At 41.2% G+C, this 24232-nt stretch overlaps 2 protein-coding genes across 12 annotated transcripts in view; one reads left to right on the forward strand and one right to left on the reverse strand.

Moving 5' to 3' along the window:
* Positions 1-10609, forward strand: part of mapk8ip2 (mitogen-activated protein kinase 8 interacting protein 2) — a 73054-nt gene extending 62445 nt beyond the window's left edge. For all 3 annotated transcript variants that reach the window (XM_043713912.1, XM_043713911.1, XM_043713913.1), the window contains 5 exons: positions 411-520; positions 3715-3834; positions 4893-4963; positions 6933-7031; positions 9323-10609. In XM_043713912.1, coding sequence (XP_043569847.1) covers positions 411-520; positions 3715-3834; positions 4893-4963; positions 6933-7031; positions 9323-9395 — 473 coding nt within the window. In that variant the 3' untranslated portion in view covers positions 9396-10609. The remainder of the gene's footprint in view (positions 1-410; positions 521-3714; positions 3835-4892; positions 4964-6932; positions 7032-9322) is intronic.
* Positions 10610-13203: 2594 nt separating this feature from the next.
* The window catches only part of LOC122561777 (thymidine phosphorylase), a 69168-nt gene continuing 58139 nt past the window's right edge, over positions 13204-24232 (reverse strand). For 7 of the 9 annotated variants that reach the window (XM_043713920.1, XM_043713916.1, XM_043713918.1 and 4 more), the window contains 3 exons: positions 23624-23764; positions 22763-22954; positions 13204-17056 (listed from right to left, as the gene is read on the reverse strand). In XM_043713920.1, the coding sequence (XP_043569855.1) occupies positions 22791-22954; positions 23624-23764 (305 nt within the window). In that variant the 3' untranslated portion in view covers positions 13204-17056; positions 22763-22790. Of the gene's footprint in view, positions 17057-22327; positions 22955-23623; positions 23765-24232 lie in introns of those variants that run through there. The other 2 variants (XM_043713915.1, XM_043713914.1) reach the window with 2 other exon arrangements.

Here is a 24232-nt window from a genome sequence, read left to right on the forward strand (position 1 = left end):
CTAGCTTATCTCTCCACGCTTCAAGCTCACTGCCTTTATTCCTGATGAAGGGCTTTTGCCCGAAACGTCGATTTCGCTGCTCCTTGGATGCTGCCTGAATTGCTGTGCTCTTCCAGCGCCACTAATCCAGAATCCCTAACCTAATCTAGTCCCACTTGCCAGCGCTTGGCCCATATCCTTCTAAACCCTTCCTATTCATATATCCATCGAAATTTTCAATAAGTTCATACCTTTGCTGAGTCAGAGAGAGCTCAAGATGATGTGTTAGTGCATCCCTTCTCATTCATATTTCAGCCAACTGAAACCATTGTCCCATTGACAAAACTTGCGAGATTCTATTAATATGCGGATTTTGGTCTCTATTCACTCGCCCTGGTTTCTAATGATCTCTCTGGTGTCTATTGATTCAGGAATAAAGAAGAGCAGTGTCTGGGTGGAGAGGTTTGATGTGCAGTTCCTGGGATCTGTGGAAGTCCCATATCACCAGGGTAATGACATCCTGTGTGCTGCAATGCAGAAGGTGAGTGTGGCACAAACAAAAGGACTGAGGTAAATAGTTTCCTTCATTAGGGGTGGTAGGTGAAAGGTGAACTCATTGTACTGATCAAGTATAAGCAAGGAGCAGGAATGGCTCATAAAATTAAGTGGTTAACTAACATAAAAGTTGACTAAGAGTATGGAGAGCAGGAACTTCCAAACCTGTTCCTCTGATAGTCTCATCTCCAGAGCAAATTGCTTCTGTCTCCACTAGTTGATTTGACAGAAAAGGCCGTTTGACCCAACAAGTCTCTGGTGGTATTTATGCCCTACCCCAACTTCCTCTATCTTTCCTAAATCTATCAATATAAATCTTTATTTCCTTCTCCCTGATACACTTGTCTATGTCCTTTTAAATGTATCTGTAGTACTTGATTCAAGTGCTGAGTTTCCACATTTTCACCAATCTTTGCTTACTTCTGTATTCCCCATTAGATGTTTTGGCCAACATCTTTATATTGATGTCCTTTAGACTTGATTGAATTTCCTGAACCTGGAGGTTTGAGAAAATGATCTTAGAGGAGACCATTGAAACCTCCCAAAATCCTTCCATGAGGAACAATGTATCCACTTTGTATGAAATATGAACTGCCAGAGCAGATCAAAATATCAAAACATTTTGAAATCTGAGATAAAATACACTGGTAATTCATATTATGTTAATATGGCACAATTTATTGAATGAATAAATTTATTAAGATACCTTTAAGCTCAACCAAAGTGTTTCAAACCCTTCATGTTCATTGTTTCAGCATCCAATTCAAAAACCTAATTGAATTTATTCCAGGTTACGTTGGGTATAGCATCCTTTTAAATATCCGGCACTGGACCTGGGTTTCATAATTATCCCTCCAATAAATCATCTTCATCCTGCATGGTTTGAAGATCTGACGACACTTATGTACAAATAGCATCTGATCATTTAAGGAAGAAGCTATACAAATCTGGGGCAGCAGGTGTACTTTCACTGTTAGTGAAGGTTTTCCATCTGTAAACAATCCACCAATCCTATACACCATAAACATGACCTTTAGTAGCTCATTGATGCACTTTCTCCAAATGCTGAGCTATGGATTTTAGCCCCCCGGTATCAATGCAAGCTGGATCTTACTTCTTTGGTGGGGGTTCTTGATCTGATCATTTACATGGATTTTGAACATGCTGCACACTGAGAAGCTCCATTCTTTGTACTGGTCAACAGGACACCTGTTTCTCACACTACCAATCCACAGCTTCACTCCATCACAGGCCCAGGGACCCAGGTTCGATTCCAGCCTTGGGCAACTGTCTGTGTGGGTGTCTTCCGGATGCTCTGGTTTCCTCCCACAGTCCAAAAGATATGCAGGTCAGGTGAATTGGCCATACTAAATTGCCCATTGTGTTAGGTGCATTAGTTAGTGGTAAATGTAGGGAAATGAGTCAAGGTGGTTTCTTCTTCAAGTTGGTGTGGACTTGTTGGGTCGAAGGACCTATTTCCATGCTGTAGGGGATCTAATCTAATCTTCATCCATTGATACATTATTATAAACATGCACAAAAAATCCTGCAAGGACTTTAATTTAAGGCATGGTTTTACATTTCAAAATTATTCCAGGCTTTAATTTAATTTCACCAGCCACACAGGATAGTATCATAATGATGTTTACCTACTCATATCCTATGGTCTTCACTAGAAGTGTTTTTGAACCTTTCCAGTTTGTTAGCTGGGTGTATCGAAATTCATGTGCATTTCATGTATGTTGCTGAGTTAGCTTAATGGATACTGATGTTTTTCCAGGTGTCTGCTGGAAACTGGTACTTTTGGTCTTTAGGTAGTCCTTTAGCAATCTTGGTCTTCTGCTGTAACAGTAGGGCAGTTCCATAAAGTCACTACACCCATGGGCTGTTGCACTGAAATCTTTGCTGCACTTGGTTTAATTTGACCCACCTAAGTGCAGATATATCTAATATGCCCCCAGTGACATTTTGAAGACCTGCTGGCACATGCTTTTGAAGGTCGGGGTCACTGCTTGGTCCATGTCATTTATGTGCATTTGGTCTTGGACATCATCTTCAGGGCAGATTCCTTCTTCTTTGATTCTCACCCCAGTCTTTCACAAACACCAAATTCATCAGCTGCAGCACAGTTATCTGACAACGTAGTAAATGGTATGACTTTTGGCTTGAAACCAGTTTCATACTTTAATCACTTCTTTTGAAAACTATTTTTCTTCATTTTTCCCCATGAGTGGTCTGTTCGGTGTGGGCTGATCTCAAACTCCCATTCATCTACACAACACATTCTATATCCATCTGCTTGATCCCTTGCGCCCAATGATAGAGGAAACTGACAAATAAAAACATGCCTTGGTGGAATGAAAATTGATCCTTACCATTAATGTGAGCATACAATTTTGTTGCTGAAAAGGGAGGTCAACTTATATATTAATGACTTTGATGTAAAAATATGGTTTTTGATACTGGATAAATGGGTGACACGGTGGCTTAGTGGGTAGCATTGCTGCCTCACAGCACCTGGAATCTGGGTTGGATTCCAGCCTAAGGTGACAGTCTGTGTGGAGTTTGCACTTTCTCTCCGTGTCTGCGAGGGTTTCCTCTGGGTGCTCCGGTTTCCTCCCAAAATCCAAAGATGTGCAGGTTAGGTGAATTGGCCATGCTAAACTGCCCATAGTGTGAGGTGCATTAGTCAGAGGGAAATGAGTCTGGGTGGGTTACTCTTTAGAGGTTCAGTGTGGACCTGTTGAGCCGAAGGGCCTGTTTCCACACTGTAGAGAATCTAATCTAAATGAATCATCATATGCATCAGTTTAACATATATGCGGTGATCTGCAGTAAATTGGAAAATGGAACCTGGGAATAAATGAGGATAATATCCAGGGTGAGTGGGGGAGAGGGTGAGTCATTGTGTGACCAACCTCACGGTAGGAGAGTTTTACCTCAATAAGAGGTAGCCCCTGCAGTTAGGAATAGGTTTTGTACAGACTTAAATATCCTCCTTCATCTAGGAACAAGTAGGTCCAATTGAGTTGTCCAGTGACAGGTCTGATTGAATTCAACTCAGCACAGGCCAGAGTTGGAACTACAACATTTTGATTGATAAATAGTAAAACGGTGGTCTAATGTTGTGCAGGTGAATTCTTGAATTTAATTCTTAATTTCAATGTCAACCTTATGTAGATTGCTACAACTAGAAAGTTGACAGTTCATCTACGCCCACCTGCAAGTTGTGAGTTGGAGATCAACATTCAAGGGGTTAAACTGGTCATGAGCTTGAATGAGTATGGCCCAGAAGACAAGGTAAGACCATCTGTGCACCTCTTATGGGTCGTTTGTCTATTGACCTTATCTTTCCTTCATTTCTCTGTCTGTGAACACATCTGTTCATTGCTTTAGGGTGTATCTGTTTTAAGAGCCCATAATGTTAAAGATAGTATATAGGCATGGATAGAGAATTGGCTAATGGATGGAAAACAGTGAGTGGGGATAATTTCAAGTTGGCGATCTGTGACCAGTGAGGTTCCACAGGGATCAGTGCTGGAATTGCAACAGTTTACAATATATTAATGACCTGGGCGAGGGAAGTGAATGTATTGTAGCCAGATTTGCAGCTGGCACCCCAGATGATATTTTGGTAGTTGAAGTTGCCACCTATTACTGCCCTATTATTTTTGTACCTAGTCTGTTTCTAAGCTCAACTGATATTGGCTCATTTGATGCTTTATTTAATATATGAATACCTCTTCCAGTTGAATAATATTACACCCACCTTTTTTACCCTCTTCTCTACCCTGCCCGAAACATCATCTCCATGGAGGTTGACCTGTCACCCTCACTCCTCTTTGAGCCAGATTCCCATTGTGGCAATGACCTAATAAGTCAGTGTTAAACTAACAAGCAGGCTCTTAGCAAGACTCGCACATTCAGTTTGGCTAAATGGATGCGTTACTAGTGGGACTCAATAACCCAACAAGAACCAGTGACTTCAGGGCAAGAGAAATGGAAGCAAGATGGGGAGAACATTCTCACCCCCTAGAACTGATATACGTTTGTCATTTTAAGCGTATCGTTCAGCCAAGACCTAATAACCTGTTAAATAATTGAAACAACAACTTTGAGAGAGTGTAGATTATTCTGCCACTGCCCCCTTACCAACTTCTGCTACAACAGGGTAAAATCTTAATTGGTCCCCAGTACCAAGTGTAAGGCACATGCGTTTCTTGACTTCATTATGGTCAGTGAACTGCCAAGTCATCTTTTTAACTTACCTGTAGAAATTTGAGAATGTTTCCACATGAGCATGTTTCTACCTGACCAGGCAAAACTTCATTTTAACTGTGATTTCTTTTTCCCCCTAGACTGAAAGGTGCAGCCATTTTTTCCAGATGAAGAACATTTCATTCTGTGGATGCCACCCTAAAAACAGCTGGTAAGGATCAAAGGCCATCATGAGCTGCCAATATTACAGCTATTCCATATTCATGAGTCATGTTCTCTTATTTTTCTCTGCCTCTTCAGCTTTTATCACCGATTTAGACTTGTTTGAGAGCACACTCACCTGTGAATCTAATTATTGTGGATTTTAATCTCACTAGCAGGGCTTCACAACTCAATTGTGACACCAGCAGGGAGGCTGCTGATTCTCTTCAATTAACTGTCTGTGCTTTAAGGAAAAGAAATCACTGAACATGTTGATTGTTTAAAGTACTGTATTAGTGCAAGTAATTTTGTGACATCTTATAGTTACATTTTCCGGATAGTAACAGCCCTAACTTTCTCCACAACCTCAAGTCATTAATAGGTTTGTAATATCTTTTTCTCTACCAGGTGAAAGAGTTTGGATTCATCATTCTGATATTCATTAGCGTAATCTTAAAATTGCACAGAAACACTTCTGCAATTGTTCTGCCCTGCTCAGATCCTCCATCCGTTTTGAGCTGGGCTGTCATCCCATTTAACTCAGTCTCAGGCCACTTGCTGGGTGTCTGCTTTCTCTCATGCCATTTTACCAGACTATCATTCGTTTTCAATCCAGATTCAAACTTGGCTAATTCACTTCTGAATCCTCTCTGTATCCTCTCAGATTGTTTCTTAGTTTAAGACTGGAACCCAGTTAAAAGTTGTGTTTGGAGAATTAATTCAAAGCGCACAATTTGATAAGATCAGGCAAGATCCTTGACACACTCTTTTTCTTTGTTAAATAAAGGATCTTTATTTATATTGAATCTTTCCAAACCTTACGATATAGTCAATGATGTACTGTTGAAGTGTGGTGAACTGTTGAAATATCAGAAATGTCACAGTTTGTCTGCTGGTCCCACACATAGCAATAAGATAAATGACATGTGACCTGTCTTAGTTGTGTGATGATTAGAATGGTGCTGGAAAAGCACAGCAGGTCGGGCAGCATCCGAGGAGGAGGAAAATCAATGTTTCGGGCAAAAACCCCTCATCAATTTTCCTGCTCCTCGGATGCTGCCTGACCTGCTGTGCTTTTCCAGCACCACTCTAATCTTAACTTTGATCTCCAGCATCTGCAGTCCTGACTTTCGCTTAGTTGTGTGGTTGGCTGAGGGAGAAATGATGGTTTTGTGTATTCTATCCATCTCTCCATACAGATCCCTGATTATAATGTAACCATATAGTGTTTGCATTTTCTTTCCCTTTTGGTTAGTGGATCGCTCACTCTGTTACATCCTTATATGATGCCTTAAACAGCATTGCTCTGTTAGGTTAAAAATCACACAACACCAGGTTTTAGTCCAACAGGTTTAATTGGAAGCACACTGGCTTTCAGAGCAACGCTCCTTCATCAGGTGGTTGATGAAGGAGCATCGCTCCGAAAGCTAGTGTGCTTCCAATTAAACCTCTTGGGCTATAACCTGGTGGTGTGTGATTTTTAACTTTGCACACCTCAGTCCAACACCGGCATCTCCAAATCATGTCTGTTAGGTTACAATCTCTAACCTTGCCTGAGCCTAACTCACCCAGTGAGTGAGGTGGGATCCCAGTTCAACATTGACTTAAAAGCAGCGAGCCCTGATGAATTCAATTCCGAAGAAATCACACTGGTCCAGAAATGTTAACACTGTTTCTCACTCCACAGATGCTGCCAGACCAGCTGAGTTTCTCTGTAGCACTTTATTTTTATTTCAGATTTCCAGCATCCACTGCACTTTGCTTTCATTCAACATTGACTGACTGGAGTGTAATTTGGACTTCTTACAAAATAGGTGCTTGACACAATCATTTGGACAAGTTAGACCGAAGTCAAAGTTTTTGGGCTCTGTCTCTTTTAATAGAACCTCTGTGGCAACCTTTTAATAGGACCATTAATGCTGATCTTATTAACAGAACTGTTTCTCTGTATTTCCCTTAACTATGTTATATCTTTTCAGCTACTTTGGCTTCATCACTAAGCATCCTGTGGTGAACCGCTTTGCCTGCCACGTGTTTGTATCTGAGGAATCCATGCGTCGTGTTGCTGAGTGTATCGGGTAGGTCCAACCTTCAATACATCTAAAACTATACTGTAATATCCTCAGACAAACCCTCATACTTTTCCCTAACCACAGAGAGAGGCTACCAGTTTACATTTAAACTTATGCCAATGACCTGAGTAAAAGTCCACACAAATGATAATACCACATTCCTCTGGATGACTGGAAATACATCAAGAAACAGGGTCAGAATGGGCCTTAAACCTATCTGGAATTCCCACAGAGTCAAAGTCCCAGAGGACCATAGGGCTGCTGTCATTGGAGAAAGAGAGAGAGAGAGAGAGAAAGGTGACAGGTGGTGAGTTTAACTTGAGAGTCATCATGCGTCAGGCGAGGTGTGAGGTTGAGAAGGCTGGATCTTCGTGGTGACCTCAGGGAATTAAACCCACACTGTTGGTGTCACTCTGCATTGCAAACCTGCTCTCCATCCAACTGAGCTAAGTGACTCCCACCAGAGTACCATTAGATGAATGAAGAATAAAATGGGTTGAAAATTCTTATCCTAGGAAGACTGGCTGTGCACTTCTTAAAGAGTATAATGGAGAGAGAAACCTATTTCTCATTTTAAACTCTGCATTTCTAAATGTAGGAATAGGACCGGCCATTTAAACCTCAGACCTGATATCATTAGATCAGGATTAATCTCCACTTCAATTCCATTTCTTTGCCTTTTGATCCACAGCCCTTGATTGCCATACCAAAACATTCTATTGATCTATTTTGATTACTATCTACAGCCTTTTGGATTTCCAATATCCTTCATGTGAAATCAGCTTCCTAACTTTACTCTTAATTGATGTCATTCTAATTTTAAAATTATTGCCCCTTGTTCTGGATTACTAGAGTTGTCACTGGAGGGGATTAGTTTATTTATGGTCTGCCCTTACAATGTAATCTTTAAGTCATAGAGTTTTACGTCATGGAAAGCAGCCCCTTAACCCATTGAGTTGTATGCTATAGTGTTTCAAATACCCCATGAAATACTTTTGAACATCATGAAAGTTCCTGCCTCCACCACGCATTCAGAGTGAGTTCCAGATACCCACAACTCTCAGGGTGGAAAAATCCTCATATCCCCTTTCAACCTCCTGCTCCTTTCCTTAAAAATGTGCTCACTGGTTATTGACCTGTGTCCTAATGTCCACCCTGTGTCTCAGAACATTGTATACCTCAATTAGATACTCCCTCAGCCTTCACTGCATGAAGGAAAGTAGTAACCCCAGCCTATTTAGTCTCTCTTCATCGCTGACTCAGCCTGGCCCAGGTAACATTCTGAAGAATCTCCTCTGCACCCTCTGTAGTTCAATCACATCCTTCCTACAGTGTGGATCCAGAATTGCACACAGTACTGCTTGTGTAATGAATGCCTTGACTAATAAAGGCAAGTATCCACTATGTCATCTTAACCACCTGATCAACCTGTCCTGCGGCTTTCAAGGATTGATGGACTTGGACTCCAAAGATCCCACTGATCCTCTGTCCTTCGGAGGGTTCAACCTTGCCTTGTTAGTCCTCCCAAAAAGCATCACCTCACACTTTTCAGGATTAAAATCCATTTGCCACTGTTCAGCCCATCTGACCAGTCCACCTATATACAATGGTCTCAATTAACAACCAAATAACCAGAAATCAAGCTCAAGGATGCAGTCGTGTAAGCTGTTTTAGGCAAGAAGATGCTGAAACCTTGTTCAAATATTACACCGAGCTGCATTACAAATTCCATCAAATCAGGCAGACGCAGGAAAAGTTGATGAGTGAAATTAATTTAACAATGACTCAGATAAAAAACAAAAAGAGGTCAAGCTCCAATTGGCTAACAGTTATCGTTGAATTGTGAACCCCATAAGGGCCAACACTTTCATTGTGAGGTGAGGAAGGGGATTGGTCATAGAATCCCTACAGTGTGGAAAGAAGCCGTTCGGCCAATCGAGTCTATACCCAATCCTCTGAAGAGCATCCCACCAAGACTCACCCCATTCTATCCCTGTAACCCTGCATTTGCAAATCCATCTAACCTACACATTCCTAGATACTACGGGACAATGTAACATAGTCAATCTAAATCTACACATCTTTGGACTGTAGGAGGAAACCGGAGCACCTGGAGGAAACCCACACAGACACAGAGAATGTGCCAAGTACACACAGACAGTGACACAAGACTGGAATCAAATCTGCAATGCAGCAGTGCTAACCCCTGATCCACCGTGCTGCCCATTGGTCATGGAAGTAAAAACTACAAAACATAGAGTGTGTTTACTAACACCCTATCTTTTTCTGCTCCACAGTCAAGCATTTCAAGAATACTATCAGGAGCACCTGGAGTATGCTTGCCCGACAGAAGACATTTACCTGGAGTAGAGGTTGACCCTTTCACATGGATTCATTACATTTTTCGCTGGACCTGGGCTCAACTGTGAGCTGTACCCCTGCTCCCTGTACATAAAAAAAATTAAACAAATTCCGAAGAGAATCCTAGTAAGGGTATACAGTACATGGAGCCCCCTGTGAGGTTTTAGCATTGACTATGAAAGCTCGTTGATATCAAACCTGTGTTTGCTGCACATATCATTACCATATCTAACTCTAGCTACCATCCATTCCTGTTGCTGCTGTTTCAGGTTGCTTCAAAGCTACCAGTTCAAATTGAAAAGCATTTGGTCAAACAGAGAGAGGAAAATGGGGTGCGATGAGTTTACATATCATGAGAAATTCATCCAATGGCTGAATGTGTGCTAAGTTTACCTTATTTACTTCAGTGTGTCTGTTGTTGGAGGCATAGTGCTCCTTCACCTTCTTATGAGGTGCGTCCTCCCCTTAGTTGTCTCAAGGAACATGCTGCCAAATTGTGTGCAGATGTCTGTGCAGCTGGGCAGTGAGGATGGTCCTTTCTCCAGCCCCATGGGTCACTGCTAAAAAGTGAGGAGTTTCCTTCAGTGTCAGCCAATGCAAAAGTATGTTCTTCAATAATGAGAATTATATCTCTTAGTTTGTTTCTAAAGGCTTAAAAGACCTTACATTAACAGCATCTTCAGGTCAACAACCTGAGACCAATAGGTCTGACTTTGGATGAAGTACCTGACTCTGTGGGAAGTGACAGCTTCGACCCTGGATGACGATGGGGGCTCCAGGTGAGGGGGTTTGACCATCCTGACTCCAAAATAAACAGATACAGTACAAGACCAAGAAAAGCAAAGGAAATATCACTGATGGGAACAGTGTATATTGGAGAATATATATACAGCATCTGTTCAGTCCTGCAGCAGCCACCCCCATATGTTTAGCTGGCAGTTTTATTTTTATTCAACGTGACCTGGTCAAACTCCCAAGTTGCTGCTTCCCCAGCAGTTCAGATGAGAACCTGGATGACAATCATGTCAGCATTATTTAAGTATAGCACAGTATGTTTGTTTTAAACAATATGAATTGGTCTTTCGCAGAAACATACAGCAATGCTTATTTGCTGACACCTAGAGTTTGCCAGTGTGATGGAGTCAGCAATGGAACAGTTTCTCCTATTGTCCAGTGAAACTGAGTTACTGCATGTGTTTCAACCAAACTTTCTCATGGGGGCATTTGGCCTTGCTTCATTCCAAAGTCATTTCCAACCAACGCATCTAAAAAGAGCTTTCTTTCAGAACACAAACATACTCATCCCAATTAGTGATGTTATGAGCAAACAAAGGAACACAACTGGTAGCTCCTTTGGGAAGGAAAATGTCCTTCGATTTTCAGACTTTAGTGATGCAGGACATCTCCCTTACTGACCACAGTACTGTATGATTTCCCATGGATCAGTCCCTGTAAGGAAGTCACCAGTGTTCTGTGCTGCTCATAGTTCAATCACACTGATTCACAGGCCTACCAATTTTTCTGCTCATTGCTGAAGAGGCTCTTTACAATGTGCATGGTTTTTAAAAGCTGCATGAAATTTCAATTTAAAATTCTCTTCTAGCCTACTGCCAAAGGAACGCAAGGAGTCCAAAACACTGGTGACTGATTGCTAAGTGACCCACTCTGTCAGCTTCCACATGTGCAGCACACCTGTACTGAGACACCGCAGAGTATCATTACTTAATTCACTGTTCCTGCTTTATATATGCCACAAATCCATTTTTAGTGATTCCTTAATCTCCTGGTTACTGCACTCTGTGCTTTCCTTTCCAGGAACTGGATTGAAATTTGTTTTTATAAGAATTAGGGATGAATTTTGGGTGAGAACTGTTCCCATTATACTGTTGAGAGTGTGTTGCTGGAAAAGCACAGCAGGTCAGGCAGCATCCGGGGGGCAGGAGATGTCCAGCCCGAAACATCGATTTTCCGGCTCCTCTGATGCTACCTGACTTGCTGCGCTTTTCCAGCAACACACTCTCAACTCTGATCTCCAGCATCTGCGGACTTCACTGTCTCCCCATTATATTGTACCTATTCAAGGGTGTTGACTTCTAGCCAGAGCTGAGAAAATACCACAAGAGCACTTATTAAGTGAGAGAAAGGTTTATGACAACACTTTTGATTCCAAGGGTCACTGAAAGACAATTTCTGAGTGGTAAGAATAATTACTAATGAGAAAGAGGAAGAAACAAGCACTTTAAAGAAGCAAAATCTCTAGCAGATAGTAATACTCATCTTACAGGTAAGTTGAGACATTGCATTACTTGGCATAGGAGCAAGTTTGAAAGTTAGAACCAATTGTATGAACCTATTAGAGCATATGAATACAATATAGCCTATCAATAAAACAAGTCCTGCCAATTAGGTAATGATCCATTCCTTTAAAACAGAGATTCCCAAATTGGGAATGGGTTGAGATTGAAGAACTAAGTTTTCAGTAGAGGAGGGCTGTTAGAAGGAGGCACAATCTTTCTGAACCAGAGGAATGACATTATGGAACATCTCAGCAGAGATGTTTGAATTTACCTGAGCTGTTCCTGGTGCTAGAGAAATCAGCTGTGATTGTCCAGAAACAACTCAAATAATCTACTTTTACCATTCTACTTAATCTATCCAGATTCAGAGGTGACCTTATTGAGGGATTCAAAATTGTGAACAATTTTGACATGGTAAAGAAGGATATTCTATTTCTACCAGTTAATGTGTCAGTAACTAGGGGGGTCAGAACTTGAAGGTTGTCAGCAATAGAGCTAAGAAGGAGATGAGGAGAAACTTCTTTGCTCAGAGTTGTTAGGATTTGGAATGCGCTGCCTGGGAAAGTGGTACAGGCAGATTTGATAGGAGGTTTGGAAAGAGAGCTGGATATATATTTCAAAAAAATGAAGTTACAAGGCAATGGGGATAGGGCTGGAAAGTGAAAGTAACTCTTTTTGAAGCTGGTACAGACACAATGGGTCAAATGGCCTCCTCTGTTTAGTAAAATTTTATGATTCTAATTGGTGGGGACTTTAAAATCTTGCATGTCACCATAATGCCACGCCTCTGGCAACGATGTTAAAGTGAAAGACATTTCTGTGATACCTCCTGATTGCTACATGTGCACACAATCTTTGAGGTAATTTATCATTTGAGGTCAACGGGACTGAGCAATTATTGAATTATTCAATATGGAAGAGAATGCTGAGCCCTCGCAGTATAAGTGAGAAAGATTGATAATAAATTAAGATAAGGCAGAGGGCAGTAGGGGAGTGTCAGAATGACTATGAATGTGTTTACCTCCAACAGAAGATCACATTCCAATTTATAGATATGTGGAGAAGTTTGTTTCTTATCATTTTCAACAATTCTTTCTATTCACCATTACCCTTCTCCAATGAGATTGTGGATATCAGCTCCATTTTCTCTCATTATCTCCGAGAAATGATAGGAGGGGGTCATAATTGAGTCTGACATGTCTCTTACTGGTGTTGGTGTGTTCCGTAACTGAAAAAAGCCTCTTTTCTTAAGTATGTGTAATGTAGATTACCTATGAGAGCTGGTCGGGAGAGGTCAATTATTGCATTCTGCAGAGAAGGCACAAGAAGTAAGCTCAATGACAAACATTAAATAGGGTAAATAATGCTCACTAAGACTGAATCAGACCAGAACGAGTAAAGGAGATAAGTGAAAATTAATGAAAACAATTTTCAATGAAAAATAATCACTTTTCAATGAGCAAGAACTGCTCTTTGTGAATAATCCACCAGGCAAAGTTAGAAACAAGATCATTGGGCTATTCAAAGATTCATTTATAACTGTTATGAGAGAATTAATTTCCCAAAGGGATGGGCTTCAGTGGAATGGGTTGAGGATCAAGTTTATTGGGCGACTTTGGGTTCCAAAAGAACTATCTCTAATGCAAGAGTTAAGGTATTTGCATAATGGGATTCAATAGAGGAGTTAGGGTATGAGATAGATGGACTTTAATCAGGAAGTTAAAATACCAGAGAGATGGGCTTTCATGGGACAATTAGCATATTAGGTGGAATGGGCACTTGGGTTTGTGTGGGGATGGGCTGGTGGGGAGTGGGGATAATTAGGCTACTTCAAAGGTGGGTTTCAGTAGAAGATAGTAAATTAGAGGAATGTGCTTCCATGGGAATCAAGGTGCCAGCTGGATTGCTTTCAGTGGAAACATACACAGGACTGATGGATTTATTATTATGCAGTGCGCTCTCCAGTCCCAAACTTCTAACAAGAAACCACTCTCCTATCACCAGGTATAGTATCCGTTGAAATAATTATGAATAAACCCACAACTGAACATCAGAATTCTTCCCCAGTTCAAGCTGCTTACTAGCAGAAGTTATAGAAGTGAGAGTGGGAACATTCCCAGGATATGACAAATTTCAGTTTGTCTTTAACCTAATGTTTCATAAAATGGGTTGAATGGTTTGAGTGTGACAGGCAGCTCAAACCAGCCCAGAGTCATGGTTTCCAGTCACCCTGGCTTAGCTGCATTTTCTGATGCAACCTTCAGATATATGGCATTGAATATTTTATGGGAACTCCGTCAAAGCTAATGGAAACATTTGCAGCACTTGGCTTTGCCCATGAGGGCTGTAAAGTGAGCTAAAATGCCAAAGCAGCTTCTAGCAGACAACATAGTGCGAATGACATCTTTTCCAATTCTCCAGTGACCTTTGGATTGATATTTTCCTGAATAGCACATCCTCCGACAAATGCAGGTATCAGCCCGTGGATTATGCTAGTTACTCTTACTGGTTGCCTGTATGTTAGCTGCATTTACCTGTATGTAATTTTGGTTTATGCTAACCATTCACTCTATAACTAAACACATCAGTATGTAACAGATTAAGGTAACTTATCATCTAATTGTATAAATAAGGAACTGATCACAAAGCCTTGTCATGTTTTTGATCATATGATTAAAAATATGCTGACTGAACTTTCAGAACTACTCTTTGCCCCTTTATGTGCAAAACAAACAAAAAGGCTTAATAGATAGAAAAGCAAACTGACACCAATCCTAGAGACAAATAGTTGAGTGTTTAACAAGAAGCACAAGGGCAGATAAGATTAATCAAATGTAACCACAGCAACATTTCAAGGCTTCATGGGTATGTGCAACAGCAGGTGTGACCTGAAACGTGGCTCTTTTGGGGTCTATACTTGTCACGGTATTCAGACCCAGGAGGGCCATCCAGCATGTCTACTGGAAATTGGTTGATGACAGGCAAAGTTGAGATGTGATGATGCTTTTAATTCAGTATCTTCTGGATTCATGCATTAGGATTGTTTGCTTTAATGAGATTTTGTGGAAGATATACAGAGACAACGTAATGAGAAAGGTTATTCACTCCATTCAAGCTAATTCTTCCTGTATATTCCCACAAACCCAGCCATGATTGGACTCTCTCCAAACTATTTACCTACATGGTTGGCCCATGAGCAGGTTCTCCCACGATGGTACCATTCCAACATCTGCAGCAATTTCTTCTTTAGAAGTTTGTCAAATGTGCTGACAGGATGCTTCCTTCTAGTGGCACTATCTGTCTCCCTGACTTGCATCACAGACTGCAGTGTTTTGACTGCTGGAAGATCCTGAGTTTGTTCTCCGGCTTCCAAATTCTGCCTGTCATTCTTAATTCGTTAATGAACATACCTTCTGCCCACTAATAGACTTTCATTCAAAACCTGCTACTGCTGTATGGGGTCAGGAGTCATAAGTTATCCTGATATCAGGTTCCTGATCCAAAAGTGAAAATCTGTCAGTGATGTTTTGGCTCCCTGCAATTTTCCTCTTTTTATATCAGCTTTCCAGCATCCTTGGTATTTTGCTCTTGAAGTCTATCCAAGTTTTATGATACAGAGTGGAAAAGTAAGTTGTGCAGAGGATGTAAGGTTATTTGCAAAGGGACTTAGACTGATAAAACCAGTAGGTGAAAAGGTGATAAATGAAGTAGGGCAATATTTAATTGTCCACTTTTGTAGGAAGAACAGAAAAACAAAATAATTGTTAAAAGATGAGAGATTAATAAATGTTGATATTTAGAAGAATTTGGGTACCTTTGTACATGAATCATAAAGTTATGATGCAGATAAAGTGAGACATTATAAATGCAAATGCTAAGTTAACCTCCAGTTCAAATTACTTCGGGAAGGAACTGTTGCTGTAATTATATATGGGGCTTTGGTGAGAGCACACCTGGAATAATGGAACAGATTTTCCAAGGAGCTCTAATCACAGTCAGATTGTCATCCCACTCCGACATTTCTATGTTAAGAAAGTGCACCCACATTTCTGGCAGGAGACTTTGATCCTTCGGAAATGTGGAACTTTACTTCAAACCTAACCAGGCAGTCCTGGTCTCAAAGGAGCAGGAAGTAGAAATATCTCTGCTACAGGAACTGGTGGAAGCAAGAAATTGATCAGACTGTGGAACACTTATTCTGCCTCTAACGTCATGATGTACCCCTTCGGTGTGTTTGGGGGCAGTGGGGAGAGATTTGCTCTATCTAACCCCTTGCTGTACCAGCCTGAGAGCGTTTAATGGGAACAGAGTCAAGGGAGCTTTACTGTATATCTAATCCTATTTTGGATATCAAAACTACAGATATCCAAGATTCACTTCAACAATTACAAAAGGACAGAGTTTAACACAGGAGTAAATAAAACTAATTTAACATAAATTGCATTGGAGGTCAGTGGGATGTACTTGAAAGGTTGTATAGGGTTTAAGGATCTGGGTGGGCTTCACTTAGCAATATATGTCATATGTTTTGTGATCTGTTTAATAGTTATTGAAGAGTCAGTCTAGGTATGTAATAGTCTAATCTTTCCTGGTTACTTAACTGCAACTGAACCCTCCAGATTGTCCAATTTAAATGACTACTTTTGGAGAATTCCAGGAAGGTGCCCATTGAAATCTTCAATTTTTTGGATAGTTTGCTATGTGAGGAATTCCCCAGGCTCCCAGTCTACAGTTCCCATCCACGCTGTAGAAATGACTGACTGGCCACCCAGAAATCCAGATTGTGCACCAACTTCATTTGTGGGAAGTAGGTGATTTTTGTCTGGGGAAAATTTGAGAAGCATGGGCCTTTTTTTCCTGAATGAGAAACAATCAATTTGAGACATACAAATTGATTAGAGAACTTGTCCTGTGAAATGCTGAGGGGCTGACCGAAGAATCTAGAATCTGGAAGCCACAGAAAGAATGAAGATGATGAGAAATTTCTTCACTCATTGAATTAAAACTCTCTACCCCGGGGTGAGGGGGGGGGGGCTTTGAATGTTCAATGGATGTGTAAACTCAGAACTGTGAACATTAGATTTTGTGCACTCTGGGAATGAGGGAATACGAGTTGGATCACCGGTGGGGGGTGGAAAGTAGGAGTACATGATCTTATTGAATAGCAGAATAGGCGTAAGGGCCCCATATGACATTTTGTTTTATTTCTTGCATTTTTGCATTTTTCTGCAGAACATTCCTGTTTGATATTAATTCTCAAGGTATTGATGAAACGAGAATGTCCAGAATTTATTCCCTGTTCATAGATGCCACTTGAGAAGATGTTGGAACTTCTTCCAGAGCCATTGCAGTCTAAGAATCGTGAGCCTGGGTCTGGAAAATGGGGGAAAAGAAAATCTGTAATAAGAAATGTTTGACTGCCACCCCCTTTGTTTGGGGTCCACACAAATTCTTTGTAAAAAAGGCATTCTTGTTAACAAACAGAAGAGATGAAAGGGTTTGCCGAAGCAGCATTAATTTCTGCAGGAACTGCAGTGCTGGAGGAATCTACATACAGAAGGTCACAGCTCTTGGGAGCAGGCAGAGTGAGCTGGGCTGGGCACTTAATTCAGCAGGACATCAAATGTCAGCTGCTCAGCAGCAGGTTGGAAATTGGTCATAAACTGGCACTGGCTTAAGAGCAGATTGTGATTCTGAACAGCAAGTGGCCGGAAGTATTATTAATATTACAGGAGTGTTACACTGCAAAAGGAAGCCTATCAACTCACCTTGTTTGTGCTGATCACTAAATGACATTTACTCAGTGGCATTCTTTTGCTTTCTCTCCATTATTTTGCACATTTTTCCTTTTTAAATAACAGTCTTAACTTGCTTGTGAATGCCTCAATTGAACCAACCACCACCACACTGTCAGGCCATCCATTGCAAATCCTAACCACTCATTTCATGAGAAGGTTCTCCTCATGTCAGTCTTACACATTACTTTTTATCCGTGCCTTCTAGACTCATAGAGTCATAGAGATGTACAGCACAGAAACAGACCCTTCAGTCCAACCCGTCCATGCTGACCAGATCCCAACCCAATCTAGTCCCACCTGCCAGCACCCGTCCCATATCCCTCCAAACCCTTCCTATTCATATACCCATCCAAATGCCTTTTAAATGTTGCAATTGTACTAGTCTCCACCACTTCCTCTGGCAGCTCATTTCATACACATACCACCCTCTGCGTGAAAAGGTTGCCCTTTAGGTCTCTTTTATATCTTTCCCCTCTCATCCTAAACCTATGCCCTCTAGTTCTGGACTCCCCACCCCAGGGATAAGACTTTGTTGATTTATCCTATCCATGCCCTTCATGACCTTATAAACCTCTACAAGGTCACCCCTTAATCTCCAACAATGCAGAGAAATCAGCCCCACCCTACTGCTTAAATCCTCCAATCCTGGCAGCATCCTTGTAAATCTTTTCTAAACCCTTTCAGGTTTCACAAATCCTTCCGACTGGAAGGAGACCACAATTGCACACAATATTCCCAACCTAATTCTCAATCCTTTCAAGAGTGGGACCATCTTTTCCTTATTTACTCATGATGTTGAATAAGATCTCTCAACCTTTTATTCTCCTAGGAAAACAGTCCCACTTCTCTGTAATTCTAACTATACATCTCTGGAACCATTCGGCACACTCTCCAATTAATTCACATCTTTTCTCAAGTATAATGGTTAGAACTGGATGTCTTCAACAGTTTCATCATAACCTCCCTGCTGTTTTACTCTATTGCCCTATCAATAAAGTCTAGGACACTGTATGTTTTTAATGACTAGTGACTTTAATCACCCAGGTGCCTCTATTTCTGCACTTACTTTAGAGTTGCATCCTTTGTTTTATATTGTCTCTCCATATTCTTTCTACCAAAGTGTATCACCTCACACCTCTATATATTAAACTCCAACTGCCACCTATCCATCCAGTCCTCCACCTTGTCTATACTGTCAAGAATTCAATTCTACACTCCTCACAGGTAATAACACTTCCAAGTTATTGTTAGCATGTTCACATGACATGCATACCCCATCACAGAATCTTTCACCAGATTAAAAAGGGAAGGTGGGAGGTGGCCACTCTATGTACACTCATAGGGGACAGGAAGGAAGCTGGAATACACAGGGAAGGTCAATGGTCAGGCTTTGACAGCAGGCAGTTCCAGGATGCTGGATGCGGGAGCTATTGGTGACAGGGATAGCACTAGGGTGAATGATAGTTGATCAAGTACAATGGGGATAAAATTGATGGCCAGAAAAGGCAATGGAGTGACACAGTAGAAAGTGTTGAGAGTGTGGTGCTGGAAAAACACAGCAGGTCAGGCAGCATCTGAGGAGCAGGAGGATTGACATTTTGGGCATAAGCCCTTCATCAGGAATGACAGCACAGTAGACAGTGCCTTGACATCCTAATTGAATACTGATTCCAGCCAAAATTAAATCCCTTAAATCTCTTGATCTCCTTCTGTGCTGTTGCTGTGTCAATGCTAGTAGGAATGTCAGGTCCCTCACAAACAACTAGATTGACACTGCTGGATGGCAAGGAATGGATGCCTATTTAGGTGCCATTTCAACCTCACAAGGTAACAGGGGAGCCAGTGACTTCCTATCTGTCCACAGTGCCTAAATGGCTTGGGCCTTTACCTCTGCGTAGCTCATTGGTTAGCCACATGTGACAGCATGCAGCTAACTGTTTAGCCTCCAACCAGAAGTCCGGCATACTTCTATTCTTATTGTCAAGACCTTCGATCCGAGGAACAAATAGACACATTTGAAACCCAATGTACGTTCACAAATGGGATTTGGTGCAGATTAGGACATGGGCTACAGAGCTTTGGATAAACTGTGGTTTAGAGAGGATTAAGGATGCACAAAACACCTGAATAATTAAGGGTGAATAAGCATTTATGAATGAGGGTGTTAGTAATAGTTGGGTAGAATTGGTCAGAGGTGAGTGATCAAAGTTAGTGGGCTTTGAGATTGAGTGGACATAGTGTCAGTGATTCAGTCTACGAATAAGTAGGATGCTAAGATTCAGAGTTCAAGAAAGGATCTGTGGTGTGGACTGAAGAATCGGGTTTATTAGCTAGACAGATGCAAATTCTACATTTTTCATTGAGTAGCAGCCATGTGGATGAGGAAAAGGGGGGAAAGATAGATATTTAGAGGACATTGGAGATGACAAAGCAAGAAATCAATTGATGGGGGTGAGGTACCAGGGGTAGTAAATCAAGTCATTAGTGCAGCTGCCTGTGATCAAGAGTCTAACTACTGAGGGAAATCCCATTAAACTGGGCAATGGAGGACAATGCTGTGGTCATCTATCTTGAAAGTAGCAGAGAGGTCAGGGAGGATTAGTGCACCAAGTTTGCTTGTGCTTTTGATAGGAGCTATTAGTAGTGTGGGAGGGTACCTGCCATTGTTCCCATATTGGTCAGCATGTGGTAATCTTAATCTGATCCCCAGTTATAACCCCTACATTCCTGCTACTTAGGGACTGATAAAACTATGGATTTTTTTTAGGGAAAGGCTTCCTTACAACTGTATACTGCCACTTTATCTCAGGTTGGTTCGAAAAGAGCTCTGTGCTATTTTAAGAGTGAACATACTGGGCACTATTTCACAGCTTGTTTCACATCTCTTCTTTGTTACACATGAGCTTTGTTGTATCTGCTTCTAGGAGAAGGCAGCATACAACTGAATGCATTGTTGGTGATTAGTGCTCACTGAAACTAAGGAAACCTGGCACTTAATTGGGAGAGGGCTAATCATTATGAGCATGGAATTATTAGAGAAGTTCAGAAGTCTAGCCATGAAGCTCAAAATACACAGCTAGAAAAACTTGTGTGTTACTTGGTATTTCAGACATTTATTGACCAACACTAAATAAGGTGCAGTAAATTGACAGTAAAGAGCCATTGTAATTGGTAAGAAATGTTGATATAGAAGAATTCACAGTCATATTATATCACATCAGTGCCCTTATGTCTACAGCGTTCCAGGTCAGCTCAATAATCACCCTCTTAGTGATGATGGAACAGCTAAAGTGTTCTGGACAGGCCGCACAGGAGGAACCAGAGTGACCAACCAAATAGAACTGGTAAAGTCAGGTAAAGACCAAAGGCTTGGAGAGAGAGAGAGAAAGAAGGATAAAAACAGAGAAAGTGGGAAAGAGAAAGAAAGAAGAAAAATGAAAAACAAAAATAGAAATTGCTGGAAAAGTTCAGTAGATCTGGCAGCATCTGTGGGGAGAAATCAGAGTTAACATTTCAGGTCGCGTGACCCGTCCTCAGTTCTGATTAATGTTAACTCTGATTTCTCTCTGCCAGATCTACTGAGCTTTTCCAGCAATTTCTATTTTTTATTTCTGATTTACAACATGTGCAGTCCTTTTGGTTTTTAATAGTGAAAATGACATGCCCATTTTATATGCTGTAATCTTTCTCCATATTAACATACCCCCCAAGTTTGGTGTCATTTTCAAATAGTACTTTCAATTGCTGAGTTTTAAACTTTCAACATGAGTTTCTTTCTTTTCAAATCTATTATTTTAGAAATGAATCCTAAAGGCAAGCGCGATTTCTTTTATGGCTGTATTAAACTGTATCATTGCTTTTAAGATGAATGTATCTGTACTTTCAAATTCCTTTGCTTCTCCACTAGTATTTGAGAAATGTTGTTATATTTCCCATAAATTATGTTTTGAAGAATAAGTGATTTCTGGGCCTGTGATTTGCACAGCGCTGCCCCACTGGCAGGGTTTCCTCACCTCATTAGATAAAGTACCCAATCATCACAGATCTTCAAGGAACATCACAGAGACTTTATGAAGTTTTGGGAGGCACAGCATCTGATGCTGCTGGTCTCGGAATTTTTTTTTTAATTCACCCATGAGACAGGCTGCTGGTTGGCCAGCATTTATTGCCCATCTTTAATTGCCTTTGAGAAGGTGATATTGAGCTGACTTCTTGAATCATTGCAGTCCACATGCTGTAGGTCAGAACGCCCACACTGCCCAAAGGGAGGGAGGGAATTCCAGGATTTTTGACCCAGCAATACTGATGGTGATAGCTTTCCAAGTCAGGATGGTGAGCGCATAAAGGGGAACTTGTAAGTGTTCCCATGTAGCTGCTGCCCTTATCCTTCTGGATAGAAGTGGTTGCGGGTTTCCAAAGTGCTGTCTAAGGGCCTTTAGTGAATTTATGTAGTGCATCATGATAGATAGTACACACTGCTGCTCCTGATGGAGGGAGTGGATGCTTGTGGATACGGTACCAATCAAGCAGGTTGCTTTGTCCTTGGATGGCATCAAGCTTGTTGAGTGTTATTGGAGCTGCACTCATCCAGGCAAGTGGAAAGCATTCCCTCACCCTCCAGACTTGTACCTTGTAGCTAGTGGACAGACTTTGGTTGGGGGGGGTGGGGTCAGGAAATGAGTTACTCTCCACTATACAAGAGTAGGTCAGAGGCTAGAAGTAACCACTGTATTTATGTGGCAAGTCCAGTTCAGTTTCTAGTTAATGGTAACCCCTGGGATGTTGGTAGTGGGGGGATTCAGTGATAGTAATGCCATTGAATGTCAAGAGGTGGTGGTTAGGTTGTCTCTTATTGGAACTGGTCATTGCCTGGCATTAGCAGGCATGAATGTTACTTGCAATTTGTCAGCAAAACCTGGATAATGTCCAGATATTGTTGCATTTAGATATGGATTGCTTCAGTATATGAGTCATCACAAATTATGCTGAACATTGCGCAATCATCAACAAACATCCCCATTTTTAATGTTGTGATGGAAGGAAGGTCCTTGATAAAGCAGCCGAAGATGGTTGGGCCTAGGACACTACCCTGAGGAAGTCCTGCAGAGATGTCCTGGAGCTGAGATGACAGATCTCCAACAATTACCACCATCTATCTAGGGCCAGTTGTGGCTCCAACAAGAGGAGAGTTTCTCCCCTCATTCTCATTATTTCTGATTTTGTTTGGGCTCCTTGATGCGACACTCAGTCAGATGTGACCTCGATATCATTTTCATCTCACCTCACTGTGCTCTTACTTTGTTTGTCACTTAAACCGCACATTTGTGTTTTTTCTGTCCCTGTGCTCCAATGATCTCAGTAACCAAGGGAACATCTTCAACCTTTTCTCCGACGACCAGTGATTTCTGGAGACTAATCTTCTGTCCTTCACTGAGGGAATTGTCTTCAAAATGGACCCTAATCCAGGAATCCCCTGAAATATGATTAGATGATTAGAGTAGATTCCCTACAATGTGGAAACAGACCCTTCGGCCCAACAAGTCCACACCGACCCTCCGAAGAGCAACCCACCCAGACCCATCTCCCTCTGACTAATGTACCCAACATTACAGGCAATTTAGCATGGCCAATTCACCTAACCTGCACACCTGTGGGAGGAAACAGGAGCAAACCCACGCAGACATGGGGAGAATGTGCAAACTCCACACGGACAGTTGCCTGAGGCAGGAGTTGAACCCGGGACCCTGGCGCTGTGAGGCAGCAGTGCTAACCACTGAGCCACTGTGCCGCCCCAGGTACATTATAGTTCCCAGTCCCTGGGTGTAAAGAAACTTTAATATCCCATTAAGATTAATCCCATTCCCTGTCAACCCCCATGACTAATATACAACTGGTTCAATCCCACTCTCTTGTTCACTCTCCATTTTCTTTAGTATCTCATCCAATCTATTCCTACTCGCCTGCTTACAACCCATAATCTTTTAATATCAATCAATTAGTCTCCTAGTCGCACCATAAACTCTTTAGTAATGCACCCAATTTAATTCCATTTTCTGTTCATTTCAGTTATTTTTTAAGATAATGTGCAATCTCCCCAGGCAGAATTCCTTTGAATGCAGGTTTCAATAAAGCACACTTTTACCTTTGTTAATCTTGTTACCCACGGTTTTCAGAAGTTCTATACCAACACTCCAGTTGATTGACTCCTCAGGATGATTGCGTCCTGCGCCTAGTTCATGCACTACCTTAGCTAAAGGCAGAGAGTGGATCGCCTGGACTACCCCTGAAAAAGCAAGCCGAGTTAAGGCCAATTAGTTTCTGGGGCTTCATAATGACAGAAACAGAATGAAGGGGTAGCGAGTCAGGGCAGTCAAACACATTGGAATTACTGCTGGTTTATTTTTAATCAGGCTACTTTTTTTTGTTTGAAAGTCAAGTCTCAAGTCACTTCACAAAATATTTTTCCAGAGATGGTCAGTTCTACAATCTGAATTGAAGCTGTACTTCTAAACATTTATTCAGTTATTACAGTAAGTCCTAGTGAAGTTATGGACAGAATAGAACATTAGATGGCGTGTTTTAGATACTTTATCCGAAGGAAATAGTCACTTTGTAATTCTCTATTTATGTTTTTAGATCAATGGGAGTGATAATATTTGTGTGTGAACTCAGTGAGAAATCACTATTTGAAAAATAAATGATATGATGTTTTAAATCATTGTTACATGGGGATTATTAGCAATGTATTTAC

The sequence above is a fragment of the Chiloscyllium plagiosum genome, chromosome 23 (assembly GCF_004010195.1).
Source record: "Chiloscyllium plagiosum isolate BGI_BamShark_2017 chromosome 23, ASM401019v2, whole genome shotgun sequence".
NCBI classification, from domain to species: Eukaryota; Metazoa; Chordata; class Chondrichthyes; order Orectolobiformes; family Hemiscylliidae; genus Chiloscyllium; species Chiloscyllium plagiosum.